This window comes from Hyperolius riggenbachi, chromosome 7, assembly GCF_040937935.1.
Source record: "Hyperolius riggenbachi isolate aHypRig1 chromosome 7, aHypRig1.pri, whole genome shotgun sequence".
NCBI lineage: Eukaryota > Metazoa > Chordata > Amphibia > Anura > Hyperoliidae > Hyperolius > Hyperolius riggenbachi.
Window position 1 is genome coordinate 230,978,513 of NC_090652.1, and position 25,903 is coordinate 231,004,415.

At 42.6% G+C, this 25,903-nt stretch overlaps 1 protein-coding gene across 3 annotated transcripts in view; it reads right to left on the reverse strand.

Moving 5' to 3' along the window:
- Positions 1-25,903, reverse strand: part of SPAG16 (sperm associated antigen 16) — a 1,402,284-nt gene that overhangs the window by 426,881 nt on the left and 949,500 nt on the right. For all 3 annotated transcript variants that reach the window (XM_068245386.1, XM_068245387.1, XM_068245389.1), the window contains exon 15: positions 8,768-8,894. In XM_068245386.1, coding sequence (XP_068101487.1) covers positions 8,768-8,894 — 127 coding nt within the window. The remainder of the gene's footprint in view (positions 1-8,767; positions 8,895-25,903) is intronic.

Here is a 25,903-nt window from a genome sequence, read left to right on the forward strand (position 1 = left end):
CTGACTAAATCATTTATACATAATTATTGTAAAAATGAAGCACTTTTTTATTGCATTATTTTCACTGGAGTTCCTCTTTAAGCTCACCATGAACTCAGGGATCAGCTAATGTTCTGCTGACATAGCTATCTGCCACAAAAAAGGTAATCTTTTGGTAATATGGTATTAGATGAATTTTGTCTTGCACTTAAAACCTAACTCCATACAAAGTTCTAAATATTCCTAAATACTATCAAGAAAAGTACAAATGGCAAAGACACTGCTGGTTTAGGCCTATTTCCACAAGCAGCTGAATGAGATGAATTCACCACCTGTCAGCTGCTCCCATTTACCAGGTGGGCGTGTGCTAGCGCTCATCATGGATGGTGGACAGGTAGCACCCCATGAAGTTGCAACTGAGCATGGCAGTTGTCATCCCAAGATGCAGCATGAGATGGTTTTTGGTCAACGGGTACTGCCATCCGGTGTCAAACACAACATGCAACGTATTGCCAAATACCGCTATTCCCCAATGGCACTTGTGGTCTGGAGGCTGCACTGCATGCTTAGCTGAAAATAGGCCTAAAGCTAAGGTTGCATTTATCAATCGTTTCCTAAATGATTGTTATCCAGCACACAGGAAGCCTTGCTAAAATACCAGCACTGATAAGGATCTGAAAAGGAGACCAGGAAACTGTCCAGATAGCTTCATAAATGTTACCAACCATTTCTGCCTAGTTAATGACGAAATACAAGCTCTAAAAATCAACTGGACAAAGACAAAATTGAAAAATTAATGGCATTTTTTATGGCACTAGAACCAAACAGATTGTTCTGTTATTAAAAAGTGGCAGAATGTTTGCATGAAAAAAATGTCAAGAGACTGCCTACAAAGCAGTTATTCCGTGATTGATCGACAATGAAATATCTGCATAGCCTGACATCAAGTAATAACAGAAGAATGACAACTGACTGCATTTTTTTTCCTGTGGGTTTTTTGTGGTGTTGTTTATTTTTAAACTGGATTTGCTTTCATGTGTGAAGCCAGAAGGAAGCCAATAACACTCGCATTGTGATATTAAATCAGCCCTATGCAATGAGGAAATTGAAAGCAAGTACATTAACTACCAGAGGCTATAAAGAAGAGCATGACGAATATTCTGGTGTTCCATTACAACACAAGTATACAAAGTTCACACGCTGATTTATAACTAAACGCTCTCGATACTCAGGCGGTGTATTTCAGAATCAGCCTCCATGCTTCAAAAAAGCCCCAAGAGTCTTTTATATTCCAGTATCTGGTTGCAAACCACTGGGTCAGACTTTATAACCTCTTCGGTAGGAATTTGTGACATGCAGCCAGCTCTTTCTATTTGATATACTTTGAGCACGGTGGAAAATATTGTTTTCATTGACTGCACCACCTGAATTTGTTCCTTATATTATGCTAGCCAATCTGTAAAGAGATGGAATACAGGAACACATTGCAGATGGAATAAAGCAAATTCATGCGAGCATTAGACTGGAAAGTCATTAAAGTTATTCAGCGAGAAAAGTGCATGTGCGTGTTTTCTTTCTTCTCATTGGTGTTATTGATCCATTCGCCAAAGCAACACCCCAATAAATGCTGCATTCTGCAAACAGCATACAACTAATAATGGTTAAATATTCCACTCTCCAGCTGTATTGTTTCATGAGAACAAATTGAGTATTGTTAGTCTATGGCAACAATGTCCAGGGTGGAGTAGATATTACCTTATGTATGAATGTCTGCCAGTAGGGCAGGGCCATTTCTTGGCACAGGCTAATCAGGCAAATACCTATGATGCCACATAGTGCACAGAGTGCGGTACTGCACGTTCTTTATCAATGAAGTTCAGATTTAGGCAGTGTGAAGGGCATATGGCAGTATATTCCAGCTGTTGCTGTGCCCATGTGATGTCCTGCAGCTTTTAAGTGTATCCGTTAGGGTAATACGAGACTAATGTTACCCCGCTCATACTCTCCAGTGGTGTGTGTGTGTGTGTGGGGGGGGGGGGGGGGGCAGCAAACAGGTCATAAACAGCCCTGTCCTGAGTATACTCTTTAATATATCTGCCCAATGCCAAGCTGGCTGCAGGAACTTCTGTCCTGTCATTGATGAAAACATCATCTGTGTCCACTTTTAAAAGGGCTTAGTACAAGCAAGCTGCATGTAAACAGGCAAGGGTGACTTATGAACTGTCGTCATAGAAGAAATTCCATCACAGAGTATACCCATGCAACAAGCTTTATACAAAGGAACGATACACAGAAAGCCTTTAAAGGCAACCAGATTTATATGCATGAATAAAGACCTCTACAGGCTGTAGGAGTGTTAGCAAAGCCAAGCCTCACATTGGGTCACCTCACGCTGCCAGACTACCGCTGACCATGTTACAGATGGAGAGTGATGTAGAGGTGCTGATTCGTTTCAGCTAGCACTTCCAAGCTTCATCAGGGCAGAGTTACTGTGGGTAAACCTCCCCAGTATAGGAGATATTTAGGCTCAGCTCACACAGTTGCAAAGCTTTGAATGGTAGGCTTAACCACCACTAAGGCTCACTTTGAAATTAGAGAACCTAATCATGTGTTACTCTTCACATCCACTGGGGGGGAGGGGGGGGGGCTCAAAACATAACAGGTTGAAAGAGTGAGGACATATTGAGCGTATCAGGGAGCTGTGCACAAATTCAATATTCTTCTTTGCTATCACACAGATGTGACATGAAACAAAAGGAACACCCTCCAAAGACTGTCACCAGAACAGGTGTCCGAGTAGAATATTACACCAAATACTGTTCTAGACATGTGTTAAAAATTGTTAATTTACTGTTACAAGTACATGAAGTGAGGGGAATGTCCCCAGTATGAACATAGTAGTAAAAATGTTTCTGTACCGTGTTAGCCAAACAATATATGTAGGTAGAAAAAAACAAAGTCTTGTAAAAGTAATACCTTTTAATGGCTAACTGATAAAGTTAAATAATGCAAGCTTTCTGGGATCTAGTCCCCTTCTTCAGGCATATTTCTAGATGTTAGCTGTAGTAAAACACTGATTTTACTTCCCTGCATCAGTGTTTTACTACAGCTAACATCTAGAAATATGCCTGAAGAAGGGGACTAGATCCCAGAAAGTTTGCATTATTTAACTTTATCAGTTAGCCATTAAAAGGTATTACTTTTACAAGACTTTGTTTTTTTCTACCTACATATACCCAGTATGAACAAAAACCCCAAACTTACTAAAGTGCATAACTGCATCGTAAGAAACAGGTTCCAACGTGACCGTCTCGCGTCTCCTACTTTTCTATCTTATTCCATCCTCTGTTTTTTAAAGCAAATGATTAGCCTCTGCTACTACAAGCCCTGCATTCCACTGGCACACAGGACACTGTTCTCTCCTTTGTTCTCATAAATTTTAGAATGGTCGTTCAGGGTTATGTTTAGTGGCAACTCATCCCCTCTAATTTATTTCTGTCACTCTCCAAGGCCCTGCTTTTGACCTTGTTTTCTACACATCCTCTCTTGATAAACAATTTATCTCATTTGGCCTTCATTGCCTCTTGGTTACCAGTCCTGTAATTTTAAACTAAAAAGGCACTAAAACTTAAAATAAGCTTGGACAATATAAAGAGGGCATATGATTTTAAAGTACATGGTCAGAAGTTACCTTTAGCAAAAACAACATAATAAAACGAGAGCTATACCCAGTAGAAGCGCTACTTTTGCCAAATGTATAAGGAGGACGTGCCTACTACCAGGTTTAAGAGCAAGGTTTGTTCCTTTTGAACTATCACGGCTCCCGAATGAGCCTTTACTGTGATGGACTGATGGGGATGCTTAGGAGCCAGACCACTTTACAGCTACGCTGGTTGCTAAAACTGCTGAAAATCCATGTGTTCACTATAGGAAACCTATGATTAGATAGATAATTGCCATATGTTCAGTTTTAGTTGTTCAAGTTTAGTTAGGGACACTTAAAGTGAATCTTATTGTGCTTTCGCCTTTTTTTCTGTTCTTCACTCTCTGACACCCCTCTGTGAGTAAAGTATACCGTGATTTTGTTCCTCAAAACTTTGCTACCTCATTTGAAATTTACACTCCTTAAAGTGGATCTGAGATGAAAAACTAACTATAACAAGTAACTTGTCTATATATCTTATCTAAAGTTTAGATAGTTTACACAACAAACCTACTATACAATGACAGCAGCCATGTTGTTTGTAAACATTACACAGAGGCAGGCTTTTCTGCATCTTGAGCAAAAAAACCTAATCCCCCCTCCTCTCCCCTCTGCCTCTGAAATCTCTGGCTAGTAATACCTCCCCCTCCTCCTGCCCAGACTGAGCTCCCATGAGCCCTTGCTACTGTCTGAAGGTGCCTTGGCTCTCTGAAAACCTGTGGGTGTGGCTTGTTTAGTTTATAGGGAATTACAGTATTAAAACAAAAACAAACAAGTATTTGAGGAATGCCCTATAAACAATAGGAAAGGAACTCAATTACGTAATGTGTAAAAGTTCATCTCGGATCCACTTTAATCATTTATTGTACAGCTCTGTGAAATAGACTGATCCGTAATGAACAAAAACACAAACACAAGTAAAAACTTGACAGATAGCGTATCCTAATCCTTAAATGAATTGCATGGCATGTATCATGTTTTTGTTTGTTTGTTTGTTTGTTTTTTTAACTGCAATAAAATCAATGTATTTGTTGGCTAAAGCAAACAATCGGATTGCAAATGCCACATTTGAAAGCTAGGTTAAATTAAAAATAACAATGGAAGTATGAGTGTCCATGAAGCACAAGAAATCAATATATAAGTGCTTAATTATACAATCAACCAAAATGAAAAATAAAGAGTGAGAAGAAGAGTAATTATCATAAAGCACACATTTTTCAACATTTCCTCTGAAAGAAGCAGGGGGTGTGGTACCGCCAGTGTAATAAAAAATAATATGATGTATTAAGGCAGCATTTAAAATACATAAAAAGATGTACCCTTGGCTAAAAGTACAATGCACTATAAATTATTTTTGTTTTCCTTTGTTGCTGTCACCTACATAAGTAGTAAAAAGTAGTAAACATTTGCCAAATCTGTAAAGTTTTTGACTAGTACATCTTCTCATGGGGGATTCTCAGTATTTTCTTTATTCTTTACAAAGCACTTCCTGGAAATGATCTATAGAAATATTGCATCCAGCCTCTCTACTCATTGCACACTATTATGGAAGTTGAACTGCTATTCAGTAAGTGGTTTTGAAACTGAAGAAAAACCTTAGAATCCTATATGAGGTGATGAACTAATCCAAAACCTTAACTGCCTACTGTAAGTGACAGCAACATAGGAACCAAGTAATTTATAGTGCGTCATCATTTATGTACGTATAATATGCATGCATCTTACATTTTATGGTTTTTGCAGTAGTGGTCCTTTAATGTTAAAGATGGTGTGACTACTTATTTTCTAATTTAAACCTAATTAACATATAAAATGTATAAATACCCAGAGTGAAATATATCTCCATAGGTTATTATCTTTTTTTTTTTCATTCGCTAAGAGTTGCTTTAACCAATGATCATTGTATTCTGACATGATCCAGGTGAGGACTGCACATTTTTGCCATGTAATAGTGTGCACCTTCCACAGGTTTGCTGAATCAGTTATGTTCTACAGGCTAATCCAGTGTCCCCCAGAACCAATCATTCAACCCCCAGTGTGAATTGCACAAATGGAGAAATTCCATGTAGATTTATAATAATAATATGAAAATAGCATTCAATATAAGAAATAAATCAAACATATGCATAATTAAAACCTAAAATATTTGTATAAGCTTTGCAGGTATAATTGGCTGCTAAAATCCTTTCCTATACGCAGACTTGTATATTGTACATTATTCTGCTGTAATCTGATTTTCATCCCTATGTTTACTTAAATAATACCTCCATTTAAAGGTGGGTTAGCTAGTGTCAGACTTTGTGTTGATGTTTACAGCTTCAGGAATATGCTGTTATATTCAAAGCACAATGTTTTATTAGGAACATAGTTTGCAAAGCATCTCTGAGCCTCCCACTGGGGCTCCCCATAGATCCAGGTTTGGACCAATGGGAATCCTCCCAGCCAAAAGGTAGATAGGCCTGTGTCGCCCTTGCTATTGAGCATATACCCTTAATCCTTTTAGGAGTGTATAATCTGCCCCCAGAATTAAATAATCTGATTTCACACTAGACTCTCCATAAAATTGTGTGATATGTATGGGAGCTTTTAATATGTTCATGGATCCTCTGACAGAAAAATACTAGGTAAGGATGGATATTATTGCCAAACTCTAGAACCAATGACATTCAGAAATTCTGCATGAAACTCTATACAAATTCCGAGTTTGTATTGCAAATTCGTAAAATTGTTAGCTATTGGAAATATATTTTTGCATTAACATAAGATAAGGTACGGTTAGTGCAATTTTCTGAAAATGTGTTCACAATAGGTTACAATTTAACTTTGAATTTTCTCACAGAATTTTTGTATTTTTACATGGAATATTCTCATATGTGTCCCTTGAGTATGCTCAGTAGAATATTTTCACTATTTACGTGAAAAACCATTTGCGCATTTCATGAACCTAATTTTACACAATGGCTTCAATTCATCAAACATTACCACATTCAGTTATGTTGAAAACAGCTGACTTTACAGAGCACTTAGTAAAATGTCAATTCATCAAAGCAATTACCGCATGAAAAGCTGAAATTAGCGAGCAGTGAGATAAATTACCGACTTGTTCAGCAATTTCCTCAACACATGTCAGTAAAATGTCAGCAAATGTCAATTCATCAAGGGTACAACATTCAGTAACATGTGCGGTGATTATCTCCAGCTCTCCCCTGTCGATAACAAGCTTTGAATGCTTTCAGTGTGGATGTCCCCGTGATTGACAGGAGCAGGCAGTTAATAGAAACAGTCCCTGTCCCCTGAAAGTGCTGCTGATAGGTTTCTGTCTGATAGGTTGCTCTGGGGTGGAACAAGCTTTTAGACAACCCAGGCAGCGAGCAGAGAGAAAAGAACAAAAGATGTTTTCCAGACACCCTCCGGTAGTGTAACCCCTTGAGTGCCTGTTTGAATATGCAGAGATGCTAGTGGGAGCATGTGGTAAAATGACCTAAGCAGGGCATGTGTAATGTTTCTCGGCAGTTCATCTACACTGTGGCAAGTAAACAGAATGTTAGAAAAGCGCAATACAAATGTTCTGTGTTTGTTTGACTAATGGAACAGATTCAGCAAGAGCAGAGGCAGTATAACAACATGTAGAACATGCACATCTATAGGGATGTCTATTGTAATGCCCTCACTGCACGGACCTCTTCGGTAAATTACTCAACATCTAAGACATGTGTGAAAATATTGATGAATTAGCACACACAAGTCTAAATTCCCGAATGCGGTATTTTAAGGACTTGGTTATTGTTATCGAACAGCCCTTGATGAATTGAAGCCAATGTTCAGAATTTACATGTATTTATTCTGTAAACTCTGAGAATCTCCCAAACAACAGAAAGCACCCCATGATGACAAACCCCAGTAACAGTCAACACTCTTGACAGCCCCCCAGTAACAGACAGTGACACCAAGCAGGAGTGTACAAAACAAGGGGTCCAAGACTGTGAGGTGCATTCCTTCCAAGGGCCACCCCATGTTCTAAGCTATGCAGAACTGCAGCAGCTATTCTGCACCCCCAACAATCTGGTGCTCTGCCATACCCTAGATACACATTCCATGCTCTGCCATACCCTAGATACACCGCAGGGGAATAAATGATTCTATGTGAAGACTGATCTTGTTACAATAACTTAAGCACGAGGACACTTCAGTCTAACATTATTTCTCTTAAAACCAAAAAATGTTATATGATCATGGTAGTTATTTACAATACCCCCCCCCCTCCCCCACAACAGTCTATCAGGTACTCCCGGTCTGCTGAAATGTGGCACTGTGACCACAGTTGAAGTCTACGACTGCATTAGTCGTGACGAAGGCACCGGTTGCATTCTGTGCTTGTGCAGTTGCCATATTTACGCAGATGCAAAATGTTCCCAACCACAGGAGATTGAGTTGTGCATGGCCTGGCAGTGCATGTGGTGACGGCTACAACACAGTGGTGTTGATGCCGACACAGCTGATTGAAGCCCCAGGTAAGAAAACTTTTTTCTCATGTAAACATACTCAAAATATAAAATAATAGTCACCCCGGGCCCTCAGACATTCATATACAACCAACATAAACAGGAGCCAGCAAAGCAGAGTGGCTGAGCATGAATCATGTGTACAGATCGAAACACCTTGTGACTATCCTACATGTACTTTAGACAACAGTGATTATCTATTTCAATAGAAAATTTATGAGAATGGTATTATCACTAAAATAAGCCATATCTGTTGAGCATCTAAACTGTATTTCAACAGCACCTCTTAATTGAGCTTTGTATATAGGCACACAAAAGTATTTATAACAAAATCAATTGTAATTTGGTTGATGATTATAGTATATGACAAACTTGCTTTATAATGCTTTCGTGTGTATAAATGTTATATACAAATCCTTTCACTCTGGGACAATTCGGAAGTGTTGCTGGTTACCACTGTATCCTCCTGTACCATGGGTCGATATTTCACATCAAATGCTGAGGATTTGATGGTTCATCGGTGAGAGCAGTAGTTAAGCACGCAATATCACATTTCAAAGGAAGGTTAAATGTCTCTGCTTACCTGATGGATCGAAGGCAACCTGATTTCCTGGGTGAGGTCCTGCATCAACAGACAACATAGCTGACACTTTCCGCACATCCCACAACTTCAGAACACCATAGGAATCACAGGACGCGATGGTGTCACCCTACAAAATACAAAGCATTTTTAAAACGCAGTTAGGAAAAACTCTGAGAATAGCAGGGAACATCTGAGATTTGGCAAACCTTCTGTTTATTTTTACAAAACTATTTTGGGATTCCGGCTCAGAGGCAGATCATCCACAAGGCAATCCTAGGCTAAACAGGAACCAGCGTGTGTTTCATCGTATAGGCAGAGAGGAAGAGACCGGCGGCGAGAGAGAGCAGTGCTTGGAACGCAGGGAGGTATGTTGTATACAGCGCTCCCTCCCTGGCTGCTGCTGCGCTCTGCATCTGAGGGGAGAGCACGGAGGGCGGCCCAGGAGAGGGAGGGAGAGGTCGGGCTGCCCTCCCCGCGGCTCCGGCTTCCCCCTCCATTATGGGGGACAGCTACCTATCTAACCTACCCTTGGGGGCACCTACCTAATCTAACCTACACTGGGGGGCAGCTACCTAATCTAACCTACGTTGGGGGGGGCAGCTACCTATCTAACCTATACTGGGGGCACCTACCTAATCTAACCTACACTGGTGGCACCTACCTAATCTAAACTACCCTGGGGGGCACCTACCTAATCTAACCTATACTGGGGGGCAGCTACCTAATCTAACCTACGCTGGGGGGCACCTACCTAATCTAACCTACGCTGGGGGGCAGCTACCTAATCTAACCTATGCTGGGGGGCAGCTACCTATCTAACCTATACAGGGGGGCACCTACCTAATCTAACCTACACTGGGGGGCACCTACCTAATCTAACCTACCCTGGGGGGCACCTACCTAATCTAACCTATACTGGGGGGCAGCTACCTAATCTAACCTACGCTGGGGGGCACCTACCTATCTAACCTACACTGGGGGGCACCTACCTATCTAACTTACACTGGGGGGCAGCTACCTAATCTAACCTACGCTGGGGGGCAGCTACCTAATCTAACCTACGCTGGGGGGCACCTACCTATCTAACCTATACTGGGGGGCACCTACCTAATCTAACCTACACTGGGGGGGCACCTACCTAATCTAACCTACCCTGGGGGGCACCTACCTAATCTGACCTATACTGGGGGGCAGCTACCTAATCTAACCTACGCTGGGGGGCAGCTACCTATCTAACCTATACTGGGGGGCACCTACCTAATCTAACCTACACTGGGGGGCACCTACTTAATCTAACCTACGCTGGGGGGCAGCTACCTAATCTAACCTATGCTGGGGGGCAGCTACCTAATCTAACCTATACTGGGGGACACCTACCTAATCTAACCTATACTAGGGGGCAGCTACCCATCTAACCTATACTGGGGGGCACTTACCTATCTAACCTATGCTGGGGGTAACTATTCTGGCTACCTATATTAGAGGCACCCACCTAGCTAACCTGTACTGGGGCACCTACCTATCTAACTTATACCGGGGGCGCCTGCCTATCTAACCTATACTGGGAGCAACTATACTGGCTACCTATACTGGAGGCACCTACCTGGCTAACCTATAGCAGGGGCAACTATACTGGCTCACCTATGCCTAGCTACCTATACTGGGGTACCTATTCTTGGCTATCTATACTGGGGGGGCCTATACTAAGTGCAACTAGACCTGGCTAACCTATACTGCGGGCACCCATACCTTGCTTGGGGGGAGGGGCACAATTTTTACACACTCGCCCTGGATGCATTTTAGCCTAGAAACTGCACTGCTCCTCTGCACATCCTGTGCCCTCTTTTCTGCATCCTTTGGTCCTTTTTGTGCTTCCTCTGAGCCTCCAGTGCATCCTTTTATGCCTCCTATGCTCACTTTTCTGCTTCCTGTGCCCCATTTAGCATCTCTTAATCATTCACCCATTAGTACAGTCAATTCAGGTTTACACAGTACCAACCACAAGACAAGCTGTTCCTAGTTGCTGCATATGAGGCGTCTCCACACTCTACTCATCTGTCAGTTTCCCTTATCCAGGGTTATGTGGTGATGAGACCAACCAGCCAGGGATCCTATTAACTAGTGGCAGCAGTGGAGTACAGGTTGCTTTCCTGAAGCAGGTCATTTGGGCGCATACACTACCCCGTTAAAAAGGGCGCCTCATTACTTTAGACGTAAATTGTGGCAAAAAGGCTTCCATTTGGAAATTCGGTCGCTCGCTTTGTTATTAATTATTGGCAATGCAAATCTATCTCAGGAATGCAATTTTTATCTCTGCGAAAATGAACATTTTTCCACAGGCCCAGGCAACTTTATTGCTAATCGGAATCAGGTGAATAATGGCATTGGACAGGACTCTTATGGAAACTTGGGAGCTTGACATAGCGGCAATCCCACACAACTCTACTGCTAATGGGAGACACTTCTATTGCAGAATTGGACAGGACTCATGTTCATCTGCATTCTTATGCATTTTATGTGTTTTAAATGCATTGTAATGGCAGATTTCTGTTATGCTGTGTCCTAATTTAAAACACTATTTGTGAAAATACAGGATGGTGCGATTCTATGCACTCCTATGAATATTCTCTTTGCACACATTAAAATCTATTGGTGTGCGCAATGCACACAAATACAGACAACTGTGCATTGCATTACAGGACTGATGTGCAAGGCACAAATGGAAACTAGCACAATGTTTGCCTATGGAAAATAAATTCTCACACAAACAGATTCATTTCAGGATTTGTATCGGCTGTAACAAAAGAAATGATTTTATAAAAGTTATTACGCTGTTGTGTATCTTTTAGACCAGAGAGGACGTTCTGAGTTCAGGTCCACTTTAAACAGCTCTTCTCCAGACAGACTACTAAATATTGTATACTGCTGAAATACAGTTTGTTTCCTAACAAAGGACTAACTTGTGTCCTTGGCCAGCCAATCCTGTGATTCAGGCAACCCAGCAAAACAGGACATGTAGCATAAGATTAACTTCACAACAACCTTTAGGAAGTCAAACATAAAATAAAGCATCTATATTGGTATAAGAGAGATCTTGTTTATACATATAGATATAATATAAGAAATGTTACATTCTTAGGGGGCTGCACTATAAGTTCAGAACTTTAGTATGTTTTTCTTTGTTGTGTTTTTTTAATTGAGAGGAACATTAGCATCTTCCCCGCAAAGTCCTATGCCAGCAATAAGGGCAATTCTTACATTTGTCATTATAGAATGTCTAATTTCTATTAACATTTTACCTAACTCTGTTTTCTTTATTAACTACGTATGCTGTTAGCTGTTTCTGCAGCTTGAGATAAAAATACAGAAGTCAAATTTTTCATACTGCGAATGTTCTGCAAAAACATTTCCAAGCACAGTACCCTCATCATTAGCTAAAAATACATTTGCCCTTACAACAAGCGCACAAAGTTAAGTTAAAAGGAATAGAGAAAGATACTTAGAATAAAAAAAAAAGCATTTTTGCCTTTGAGGTGCTGTGAAGTATTTGGATTTGAAGTCTTTTGTAATGACAAAATTATTATTTTAATTATCAGATAATCACCGTTGTGTATAGGCCAACAGATAAAGAAACACTTCTTTGCTTTCCCTGCCATTGTACTCTACACAAAGCATTTGGTCTCAGTCCAACTTGGAAAAATGGCTTTTTAAATGATAACCTGCCTGAATACAAAGAGAAATCTGTCACGGAAAGCATTTTAGAATTGCAGATGGGGGTTAACTCTCGCAAAAAGAAAGACAAAAATTCAATAAAACACAATTACCCATATAAAATTACCTTAATCGCAACCAGTTTCCATATATTAAACAACTCAGGAAAAGCATTTGCTCTAACATCAGGTATACTTAAATATTTGCTGTAATGCTAGGTACACATAAAGCTGGATGCACAATGGTGCATTCAGCGCATGTCCTGTGTGTATACGATGTGCCCGTCAAAGTGCCCATTGCTTGTCCATCACCTCTTTTCCACTACTCACCATTGTGCATCCACTCTGGTCTGCCACCACCAGAGACACGCTCCACAATAACAAATGGGAGCCCCATCAGAGGCCAACTGCTGGGGCTCCCCATTGGATTAAAACCAACCAATAGGAATCCTCTGTACCCAGGGAGGATTCTCATTGGTCCACTGAGTGGTGGACCAATGAGAATCTTCCCTGAGGCGGGAGGATTACTATTGGTCTGCTTCAGCCCAATTAGGAGCCCCAGCAGTCTGTTTCTGTTGGGCTCCCCACAGAACTGTGGTGCTTGTCCCTGGCAGCGGTGGTTTCAGAAGGTGACAGATGAAGGTAGCAGGTGACAAGACAGAAGCTGAAAGATGGAAGCAGAAGAATACAGAAGTCCAAGTTGATACACAATTTTCAAACATTATCAGTAAAATATTTTTAAATCTTCCAGAAGAAATTACTCAAAATGTGTTTGACACTACATTTTTACCAACTTTTTGGTAGCTTTCAATTGTTTAGTACTGAAAATGATTTTTAGATAAGATGAAAAATTATCTCCTTGGAGAAAACTCAAACAAGTTAATAGGGATCTGGCCCATTGTCCATTGTCATAGGCTTTCACTATTAAATCCGAAGCTCCATTCCATGTTCAGGGAAGTTGTGCAGGACATAAGTTTGCACTCTGCTTCCACTGCAGTTTGAAACAGACCAGCCTGAATGGGTTATTTATAGATAAAATAGGTGGTGAAGGTTAAGCATCACGATTTCTCGAAAATTCATGAAAAGTTTGCAGCTAGCTACATTGACCTTATTGGCAGATGAACGTCTAAAACCTTCAGAGCTTCTTTGCAGCCACAATTACTTTAAAAAGGTGCACAAAGTGTACAAAAAGATAGTTGTAAAAAAAAAATACATATTTTATGCTAATGCTTTTTTAATTGTGTTTTTAATAAGACATATCAATGATAGAGATGGTCGGAAAATTCCGCGGAATTATTAATTCCGATTCCGGTGGTCGGAACGGAATTCTTATACCTCTTAAACGGAATTTCGCGGAAATTTTATAATTCCGACGGAATTTTCCGGAATGACACCCAAAAACTCTCTTTGAACCCAGGACGCAGTGGGTAGTAGGTATCTGTCTTATCCTCTAGACCATGAACCACACTACATGCTAAAGCTGGCCTAGCATAAACCATACTACCATTATGATCAATTCAATAGAAAAAGTAGCATGATTAAGGATTTGTACTTTTTGAAAAGCATGCTTATATTCCATAGCTGGGATTTGAACCCAGGACGCAGTGGGTAGTAGGTATCTGTCTTACCCTCTAGACCATGAAGCACACTACATGCTAAAGCTGGCCTAGCATAAACCATACTACCATTATGATGAATTCAATAGAAAAAGTAGCATGATTAAGGATTTGTACTTTTTGAAAAGCATGCTCATATACCATAGCTGGGAGGGAGGGAGGGAGGGAGAGAGAGAGAGAGAGAGAGAGAGAGAGAGAGAGAGAGAGAGAGAGAGAGAGAGAGAGAGAGAGAGAGAGAGAGAGAGAGAGAGAGAGAGAGAGAGAGAGAGAGATAGAGAGAGAGAGAGAGAGAGAAGAGAGAGAAAGAGAGAGAAAGAGAGAGAAAGAGAGAGAGAGAGAAAGAGAGAGATTAAAATTTTTCCGACGGAATTCCGTATAGGTCGGAATTCCGCGGAATAGCTCCGGAATACTGTCGGAATGAAACGGTAGCGGAATTTCGGTACGACGGTATGCGGAATTGTCCCGAAAATGGGCTCTTCCGATCATGCCTGATCAATGACTGCTGACTTTGCAGTTAATAGCAAGGCCTCCATACATGATAGCATCACCAACATTTTTTTCAAAAAGACTGTGTAGTTTTTGAGGAAATCGCTTTTAAAGTTACAATAGTAATAGCTAATGTAATGTATCAACTAGTAGTATATCAGTAGTATAAATTTACATATTTCAAAAAAAGAGTAGTGCACTTCATGCCAGGGTTTCCAGGTGATCAATATGCAGTGCCTAATAACCACCTGGAAACCCAGTGGTGGATCTTGCAATGTTTTGGCCAGGGATCGTTCTACAGCCCCAATATAATTGTCTAAGGATCCCTGAAAAAAACTATTATTTGGCATTTTACAGGGTTAATTTGCAAAAATAACAAAAATGATGTGGGGAACCCCTCACGAGCCTCTTTAACCCTTTGTCATCCATGCAGGCTGGGTGCCGTCCCCTTAACCCCAGAGCCCTTGTCCAATCAATGGACAACAGACTCTTCCCCACCTTTGATGCCCAAGAGCAGTTGGGGGCCTTTGACACCCAAGGGCGGGCATGGTGGCATCAGGGAGTCCTCTTTAAGAAGAGGACCCCCAGATGCCCCCCCCCCCCCTTTCCCCAGGTGGAGTCAGTACCCCTTACCCATTTCCACGAAAAGTTAAAATTAAATAAAAATGCACTGCAAGAAAAGTCATTCATTTATCTTAATTAACCATTTATTGTTACCTTTCATTACTCCCATGACAGTATCCTCGTAAATGATCCACCGCCATACAGTATCCTCTCGATACCCGGCAAACGACAGAGACTGCCAAATGCATAGATCCCAGCCCCAAGAAACGGTGTCAAGTGTGTCGCACTTATCCCCAGCCCTGGACTTGCTATACTAAGTAAAGCAATCCACAGAGCATCTTTAAAATCCACTCCATTGCCCTCTATTGGTGTTTTAACAGACCATTGAGGATTACCATTGATCTGTTAAAAGTCCGATAGGAGGCTCTGGAGGGGATTTCAAAGATGTTTTGAGGCTTGCTATACTTAGTATAGCAAGCCCAGAACAGCACCAGCTGCTGCTCTCCCTAACCTATCCCCCCCCCCCCCAGTGTACCTACTGTCACAGAGTGCAGGGCACCCACAGTAGTGGCAGGGGTGTCACAACCAAACATCCATCATGTAGTAAAAGGTACCCTGTAAACACCACTTTTAGGGCACAGAGAAGAGTAACCCTGGTGTAATTTGGACAGCCAGGCAGGGGTGAAATATGGATGATATAAAGGCTAAGCAATCTATCAGGGATGTGAGGTGACACCAAGGATGCGTTATCGAGAGCCTCCTCCCAATCTTCATCAGAGAGTTCTCCTACATCCAGCACCCCCACAGGTTTCTTAAGCTCTATGCTAAGCTACCACAATTAAAATGGTTCTTTATAAGGATGAAATTAGCTGCTAAGAGGAGGTGCCTGTTGCTAAACTAAATATTTCTATAATAGTACAAGAGATGGTTGAGAATTGGCCCTCGGAAGCATAACACAGCTGGATGTAAATTAATCTCATAGTGGGCAGCAGATGAAATTCAACACTGAACTGGGTGAAAGGAACAATGGAACATGAGTCAATAACCGGATAAAGGTATGAGACACCTCTATCAATCTATAGACTAGTAAGTTCTCAGGAAGGCCCAAATTCTCCCAGAGACATTTGACAGGAGATTCTAGTCACAGGTATTTGTGGGCAGTATCCTAGACTCTTAGGGTCTGACAGAGTGAGACAGGCAAAGATTTAAGGCGACAGGAGTACTAGGCCACAGTGAGAATTATGGCCCATACTCATGGGCAGCAAATGTTGCCTGTCGCCAGCACACGTGAGCGTGTGGGCGACAGGCCGGCGACAGCTCCTCGCCAGGTCCCTCCGCGTACACACGCGGAAGAGGGACCAGCGGCATGACGGAAGCTGTCGCCGACGTTCCACCTCCCTCCGCCGGAAGCTCTTCATACCTCAATGGAGGTTGCTGTCGCTAGTCCGCGTACTCACGCGGACTAGCGACAGCTGCGGCGGAGTTGCGGCGGCGACTGTCGCCAGGCGATTGAACTTTTCAATCGCCTGGCGACATCAGCGATGGGCGACAGTTCGGGGTGCGCGCCCGTTGCGGGGGCGACAGTTCAGGGTGCGCGCGGCCCATACTCACGGGCGACCTGTCGCCGCAACACGCGCGCGCCGCGTGTTGAGGCGACAAAAGTCCCTCGTGAGTATGGGCCATTACTCTGAGCGGGGCAATTAAATCTGAAATAATTAAGTCTAAAGCTGAAATAATGTTGCACAGCCTGTCTCTGTTAAGCGTGAGGTAGTGAAAAATATGGGAGAACTGTAAAGCTAAGTAATACACATAGTTACTTGGGTTGAAAAAAGACATACTGTACGTCCATCGAGTTCAACCAGAGAACACATGACAACTGGGATGGCAAAGCCACCAAGATCCTTAGGGTTCTAAAGAGTCAGAAGAGAAAAACAGGAACTTTTGGCATGCCAAATACATTGTGTAAGGAGATTATTCTGTTTTGAAAAGGTGTTGAATGGCAAGTAAACCAGGGCATTTCATGAAATTTACAGAATTTTAGGTAAAAGGATGATTTTAAAAATGTTAGCCTGCCCAACCACATTAACTGGGAGCTTGGACCAGGCCTGCAATTTTGCCAAAACATATTACAATAATGAAAATCTGGACACCTTTATACCAACATACGTGATCTCCAACACACACTGCAATGGAGAAGAGGCCTGAGGCAGAGTAGGGGGAAAATATCGGGAGAATGAAGAACTAAGTCCAGTTAATTTGAAGACTCCCAAATTCCCCAAAGGTATCTATGAGGTGGAGTTAACACTGGAGAGAAAGGCCAGGGTCAGCTAGATATTCAGAGTAGAGACTTATCTTATCAACACCTGCTAATTTCTTTAGACCAGAAATCTAATAATCAGCTCTGATCGGGGCTGCAAGGGTCTTGATCGCTAGGTCAAAGGAGAGGGGATAGAGGGCACTTGTGGCTCATGCCTCTAGAGAGTTGAAAGGTGTCGGAGATCCAGCCATTAATTCTGATTCAAGCAGTTGTGTTAGTGTACAAGAGTCCCACCAAGCCAATAAACTGAGGCCCAATATTAAACCTTCGGAGCACAGCAAACAGGTAGTCCCATTCTATGGCGGCATATGCCTTTGCATCATTATGGGAGATGATAACCCTAGTCCTAACATTATCATTATCAGCCTGCATTGTAAGGAATAACCTACCAATGTTGAGAGCAGTGAACCTACCAGGAATGAAACTTGACTGGTCTGGATGAAGAAGTGAAGTGATCACTTTATTGAGATGAAGAGTCAGAATCTTTGTGAGAATCTTAGCATCTAATTGTATAGAAGATATTGGGCGATATACCTCACACTTCAGGGGGCTCTTGCCTAATCCTCTTTTAATTTTGCATCTAATGATGCACATATGTGTTCTGGACAAAATGTCCTGTGCTTCATCGAGGTACAGAAATCTGTCAACATATACTGGGTGGTAGGGAAAATATATTTGAAATGTCTACGATTTTTTTTCAAAGTGAGACAATTTTTTTTTTTAAGAGATAGAGTTTGAGACTCTTCTTGTTTATCTGTAGCTGCTTTCCAAGTGAGTATAACATGCAAAATTACCTTTATTAACATTGATCCTCTGAGTATAATGATTTCTGTATCACTTATCCGGAACAGGTAACAGCACTTAATTTTGATGCAGCAGTATACATCGTGTCCCGGCAGTACTATAGCCTGCAATGTTAATTGTAGGAATAGTATGCTGGGATGCTTAGATGTGGTGTGACTCAGCAAGGAGCAGCGCAGGTACAATGTATATTAGAGGAAAGATAAAAAAAAAAATTACAGCATGTGAATCTCAATTCACACAATATTCTCTAGTAAAAAAGCATATATAGCAAAAGAAAACCACATCTGTCCTTTAAAAAACAATTTACATGTTGGCTACAATGGCTAGGTTGAAGACAAAACCAAGATATAGTTAATGGTTACAACACATCCCCAAAAGACTGAGAAATGGTTTGGGAATACAGGGATTTCAAAGTCTTGGTTCTAAGTTGGTTAAATAGGAAATAGAGTTGTCTCGAACCTCCGATTTTAGGTTCACGGACCTCGAACGCGAACTTCCATGAACTTCCAGTGAACTTCGCAAACCGCCATATACTTCAATGGGCTGGCGAACTTTCAAAACTACAAACACTAATTCTGGCCACTAAAGTAATGGAAAATATGTTTCAAGGGGTCTAATACCTGTAGGGGGACATGGCGATGGCGGAGTGGGATACACGCCAAAAGTCCCGGGGAAAAAATCCGGATTTGACGCACAGCAGGGTTTAAGGGCTGAAATCACATTGCATTGCTAAATTGGAGGCCTAAAGTGCTTTAAAACATCTTGCATGTGTATACATCAATCAGGTAGTGTTATTAGTGTACTGCTTCACACTGACAGACTAAACTCACTGTGTAACGCACTGCAAACAGCTGTTTGTGTAGTGATGGCATTGCTGGACTGGTGCGCACCATGGTCAGAGTGCAGGTGATGGTGGTTTTCAAGCCCATATGGTCGGGCTGAGGTAGCTCAATGACAGAACAACAGTGACTGAGTGTCTAGCTGATCGAATTTGGTCTGTCCACAATGAAGCAACGACCTTATTATCTTCTTGGGTCAGGTGTGCTCCCCAACCCCAGCACACTAATTTAGCCGGTCACTGCTTCATTGTGATACGCAAGCCCCTTCACCGCAGCAAGGTAACGATCACGAAGGGGAATTGACACATGTACATGCCTTTTGTTTTGTTTTTGCAGCCACAGTGCAGCCAGAAAAAATAGGCAGGCATGTACACGCACCAGAAAAAATATTATAGTTGCCGCTGCTAGCATCGGCCTTAAAAATTCAGGAATCCACCTGGAGTCCTGGATCCTGTTGGTGGTGGCAGATAAGGCAGTCAAGCAGCCTGCAGGCAGAGATGCTGTGTGTGGGGACTGACTTAGTCTTCAGGCGGGCAGTAGCCCTCCGGGATCCATGCCTCATTCATTTTGATAAAGATGAGGTACTGAACACTTTTGTGACCTAGTCTCACTGACAATGCCTCCAGCTGGGTCCTTTCTGACAGGACGCTTGAGGCAGGGCAAGCCAGAAGTTGGAAGGCAAATTGTGACAGCACTGGCCACAGGTCAAGCCTGCGCACCCAGTAGTCCAGGGGTTCATCGCTGCTCAGAGTGTCTACATCCACACTTAAGGTCAGGTAGTCGGCTACCTGCCGGTCAAGGCGTTGGTGGAGGGTGGATCCAGAATGGCTAAGATGAGGCGTTGGACTAAAGAATGTCCGCATGTCCGAGATCGCAGCACCAGTAGAGTAGCACTGCCACTCAGCCGATGAGGAGGAGGACAACAGTGAAAAAGGAGGAGTAGGAGGAGAAGGAGAGGAGGTGGCAGCAGGCCTGCCTGCAAGCCGTGGAGGTGTCACAACTAGGTCCGCTGCACAGCCACATACCCCCTGCTTGCCAGAGGTCACCAGGTTGACCGAATGTGCCCTATAAGTAATGTACCTGCCCTGACCGTGCTTGGCAGACCAGGCATCCGTGGTCAGATGGACCCTTGACCCAACGCTGTGTGCCAGAGAAGACACCACTTGCCTTTCGACATCACGGTACAGTTTGGGTATCGCCTTTAGAGAAAAGTAATTGCGGCCTGATATCTTCCACTGCGGTGTCCCAATTACCACAAATTTTCGGAAGGCCTCAGAGTCCACCAGTTGGTATGGTAACAGCTGGTGAGATAGCAGTTCTGCCAAGCCAGCTGTCAGATGCCGGGCAAGGGGGTGACTGGCAGACATTGGATTCTTCCACTCAAATATTTCCTTCATGGACACCTGGCTGCTGCTGTGGGCAGAGGAGCAGGAACCGCTCAAGGTGAGAGGCGGAGTGGAGGAGGGTGGCTGTGAAGGTGCAAGGGATAAAACAGCTGAAGAAGATACTGCACCTGAAGGAGGAAGAGGAGGTGAAGGGTGGCTTTGCGTTTGTTTGCTGCTTTTTCTCAGGTGGTCTTCTTATTGCCATTTGTGCTTTTTCACCATGTGCCTTCGTAAGGCAGTTGTCTCTACGTGGGTCTTGGTTTTTCCACGACTCAATTTTTGCTGGCAGAGAGTACAGATGGTATTGCTCTCATCTGAGGCAGACCATCTGAGGCACACACACAAAAAATGTTCCACACCACTGAGCCCTGGGATGATGGCACTTTGGTGGTGGCGTCAGCAGCTGACGTTGAAGGGCATGTTGGCTGGCTGTCCATAGGTTGCGATATATGCCGCCGGACACTGCCACCAGCTGTTTCCGATAATGAGCTCCCCTGCTTCTTTCAGCAACTCATCTCCTCCTACTCCTCTCTGACTCCCCCTCTGAACTGTCCCCCTGTTCATCTCCTCTATTGGAAACCCACGTGACATCCATAACAGTATCATCATAATCATCATCAAAATCATCCTCCACAGCTTTGCTTGTATCAGACCACTCCAAAACTGCTCCAACAGCAGGTACTTCATCCATCTCCTCACACCCTATGTCCATAGTGACGCCTAACTCAGACATATGTAACTTGCTTAACGCCTTCATTTGGTTGTAACAATAATGGCTGTGAATCAATTAATTCCCCACCAAATAACTCCTGCGGAGTGTCAAATGAAGCGGATGTGGTGCTTGTAGTAGCGCTGGTGGCTGCGAAAGATGAGGTTTTCTGTGTTAAATAATCAACTACTTCCTGACAATCTTGGGAGTTGATGGCACGTGCCTTCTGAGCACTGTACTTTGGTCCAGGGCCGCACAAAATCCCGTCAGCACCACCTCGAACAGACCTGCTGGGTGGCCTGCCTCTGTCTGTTGTTTTGTCCATATTGGGGGGATTATTATTATTATTGAGTTATAAAGCCCCAACATATTCCGTGGCGCTGTACAAAGTAAGAAACAAACATGGGTTACATAATACAGACAATGGTGTACACTAATATACAAGATACATAATTAGTGACAAAATACAAAAAATGATACAGCATACAGAATACAAAATACAGAATTGGTAATGACAGTGATAAAAGTAACATGATGAATAAAATGTATAATGATTTCCAAGACACAAAAGGGGGAGAGAGCCCTGCCCTTGCAAGCTTACAATCTAAAGGGAATGGGGGGAAACAAGAGGAGGGGTAGTATATGATAAAATATATAAAGGCAGTGTGTTTTAGGATACCTAGTAGTAGTGCAATTTGGTCTTAGGACAAAGGGAAGTGGCCTAAGGTAGCGCATACGCTTGTCGGAACAAATTAGTTTTTATAGAGCGTTTAAAGGTAACAAAGGTTGGCGAGTGATGGATGTGTTGTGGGAGGGCATTCCAGAGAAAGGGTGAAGCGCGTGCAAAATCTTGTAAGCGTGAATGGGAGGAAGTGATTCTAGAGGAGGACAACAGAAGATCGTGTGCAGATCTGAGATTGCGATTGGGTTTGTATTGGAAATTAGTGAGGATATGTACCGGGGAGAGAGATTGTGGAGAGCTTTGTAGGTTAGGGTAAGGGGTTTGAACTGGATCCTCTGGTTAATTGGCAGCCAGTGAAAAGCTTGACAGAGAGGGTCAGCAGAGGAAGATCGAGAAGAAAGATGAATGAGACGATCAGCTGAGTTCAGTACCGACTGGAGCGGGGCCAGTCTGTTAGAAGGTAGTCCACAAAGTAGTATGTTGCAGTAGTCCAGACGAGAAATTATAAGAGCATGTATTAACATTTTGGTTGTGTCTTGAGTGAGAAAGGGATGGATGCGAGATATATTTTTGAGTTGGAGATGGCAGGAGCTGGTTATGGAGTTAAGATGAGGAATAAAAGAGAGAGAAGAGTCGAATATTACCCCCAAGCACCGTGCTTTGGGAACTGAAGTTATGGGAGTTTTATTAACATTTATAGTTACTTCAGGCAGAGAGGTGGCCAGAGACGTTGGAAAAATTATTAGTTCTGTTTTACTCATATTACGTTTTAGGAAGCGAGAGGACATGAAGGAGGATATAGCAGACAAGCAGTCAGGAAGAAGTTTGAGGAAGGAGCTAAGGTCTGGGTCCGAGAGGTACAGTTGTGTATCGTCTGCATACAGGTGGTATTGAAACCCGAATGAGTTGATTAAGTCACCAAGACCGTGCATGTAGATGGAAAAGAGGATGGGACCAAGAACAGAGCCTTGAGGAACCCCGACAGACAAAGTATGAGGAGAAAAGATCTGATCTGAGTAGGAGACTGTGAAGGACCTTCCAGAGAGGTAGGAAGATAACCGTGTGAGAGCGAGGCCCTTTATTCCTACATTTGAAAGTATTTGTAAGAGTAAGGTGCGGTCGACCGTATCGAATGCTGATGACAGATCAAGAAGGATGAGTATGGAAAATTGACCTTTGGATTTAGCTGTAAGAAGGTCATTAGCCACTTTGGTAAGGGCCGTTTCCGTGGAGTGGTTGGAGCGAAAGCCAGACTGGAACTGATCCAAGTAGGGAGTTAGCTGATAAGTAACGATGAAGTGAAAGGTATGCACTGACTTGACTAATACAATGTGCAGTCACACAGGGGCAGTGAAAAGGGTGCAATGACTGCTGGTAGAACAATGTGCAGTCACACAGACAGGTGCAGTAAAAGGTATGCAGTGACTACTGGTAGAATAATGTGCAGTCACACAGGTGCAGTGAAAGGTATGCAGTGACTGCTGGTAGAACAATGTGCAGCTGTCACACAGGTGCAGTAAAAGGTATGCAGTGACTGCTGGTAGAACAATGTGCAGTCACACAGGTGCAGTGAAAATGGATGCACTGACTGCTGGTATATAATATAATGTGCGGTCACAGGTGCAGTTAAATGGTATGCATATAACTGGTATAACAATGTTATAACTGGTATAACAATGTGCAGTCACACAGACAGGTGCAGTAAAAGGTATGCAGTGACTGCTGGTAGAACAATGTGCAGTCACACAGGTGCAGTAAAAGGTATGCAGTGACTGCTGGTAGAACCTATGTGCAGTCACACAGGTGCAGTAAAAGGTATGCAGTGACTGCTGGTATATAGTACAATGTGCGGTATCAGGTGCAGTTACAGGTATGCACGGACTGGTATTGCACAATACAATGTGCAGCTGTCACACACACAGGTCCAGTGACAATGAATGCACTGACTGCTGGTATATAATACAATGTGCGGTCAAAGGTACAGTTATAGGTATGCACGGACTGGTATTACACAATACAATGTGCAGCTGTCACACACACAGGTCCAGTGACAATGAATGCACTGACTGCTGGTATATAATACAATGTGCGGTCAAAGGTACAGTTACAGGTATGCACGGACTGGTATTACACAATACAATGTGCAGCTGTCATACACACAGGTCCAGTGAAAATGAATCCTGGCATATAATACAATGTGTGGTCACAGGTGCAGTTACAGGTATGCAGGGACTACACAATACAATGTGCAGCTGTCACACACACAGGTCCAGTGCCAGTGAAAGGTATACACTGAATGTGCTAGGCCTGGCACAGTATTGCAATTAGCAAGGGCCAGCTGCGACACACAGGGCTGTATAAGGCAGTGTCAGTGGAACACACACACATACAAAAAACACTTTACAAAAACATTAGCTCTGAAAAGAGTTCTTTTTGTGGTGCTTTTCAACAACAAATATCAGCTAGGAGCAAGCTACAAGAGCCTAACTAAGCTTTTCCTATCTCTGCAGCAGGTTCCTCTCCCTTCTCTCACTATAGTAGAAGACAGAGTGAGATCATGGCCGACACTGCTGCCTTATTATATAAGGGAGGGGGGGCTCCAAGAGGGAGTGCAGCCTAATTGGCTGCCATGTGTCTGCTGACTGTGATCAAAGTTTAGCCCAATGATGTAGTATAGGGGCGAGTCGAACTCGCCATAAAGTTCACGTTCGAACGCGAACCAGCGATGTTTGCGCGAATAAGTTCACATGCAAACCGTTTGGGACAACTCTTATAGGAAATGACCAGAGAACGTTGGGTATCTTCCTGGGGAGGAAATGTATGCTTCTGATGTCATTATTCCCCCTATATCCCAACACAAATGTTACATTTCAGTTATGTGGGAAGTCTACTGGGGCTTACAAAAGGGCTGATTTAAAAAGTATCTGGCATTAGAGGCGCAAATAGGGTCATATATAATGCAGGTTTTCTGGGGTTCTTTTTTCTTATTTATAAGAGGTCAAGTTTGCTTTAAATATAGAGATACAAATAACTGTGTATGTCCCTTGGATGATATCCATTTAAAAGGCTACAAAACTGAACGTTTATTTCAGAATGGAAAATAAACAGCCATTAATGTCTTTCCGGTAGAAGTTACACTGAAAAAGAATTTTCTTGTGCTGAATTTCAAATATGTTAGCTGACATTTCAGCACCTTGGACAGAGTTTTTAACAATTCTGCTCCTGCAGTCAAGCTGCATAATGTGTCCGTTTTGGGCCTGATGGGAGAAGACTTGTGAGAGGTCGCCAAGCATTGAAAGGAGGCATGGGTACTCTCAGCCAGTTTATTGTCTTTAATAGCTGGAGGTAATCACCCGCTCAGCTTGGCATTAAGGTAATGAAATACTCAGGATCATATCAAGGGGAACTCGGATGTCAAGCGTTTACCGTGCTGTCACTTCTCATCCACTGTGAGAGCTGAGACCGGCAAAGCTTAACTTCTTCTCTAAGGGAGCACATTTGCATGTGAGAAGACAGGCATTTTGGCATGAAAAAGATGCTTTATCATTACAAATATGTACGCACTGACAACAAGTATTAAGCTCATCTGTGAAAATGTCCTTATGTCAGAAAACTAAGCAGGGCTGCTGTATGGCACAGTTTAATGGCTCCTGGGGAGGTTTTTCAGAGAGATAATGATGAAGACAAACCTACGCATAGAACTTTTCAAAAACTGAAGACAGCTGTAACAAGTAAACATTGTGCCTAAGAAAAAGAAAGGAAGCGAGAGATATTAAAGGGGCATCCTTATAAGGACTAAACACCTGTACAAAAGAAAGAATAGCTTAGGAACTTTCATGGCCGATACATCGATAAATCAGTAAGTGGTAACAGAGGAGTCAAAGAGATATCAAATTCTTAAAAACTGTTTCAAATTGAGAGGTAAGACAGGACTCACCAGTCCCACATTAAATCACTCAGAGAGATTCTTGAATAAAGTTTTATTAAAAAAAAAATTGATAATCAATAGTTATCTTATCACTCG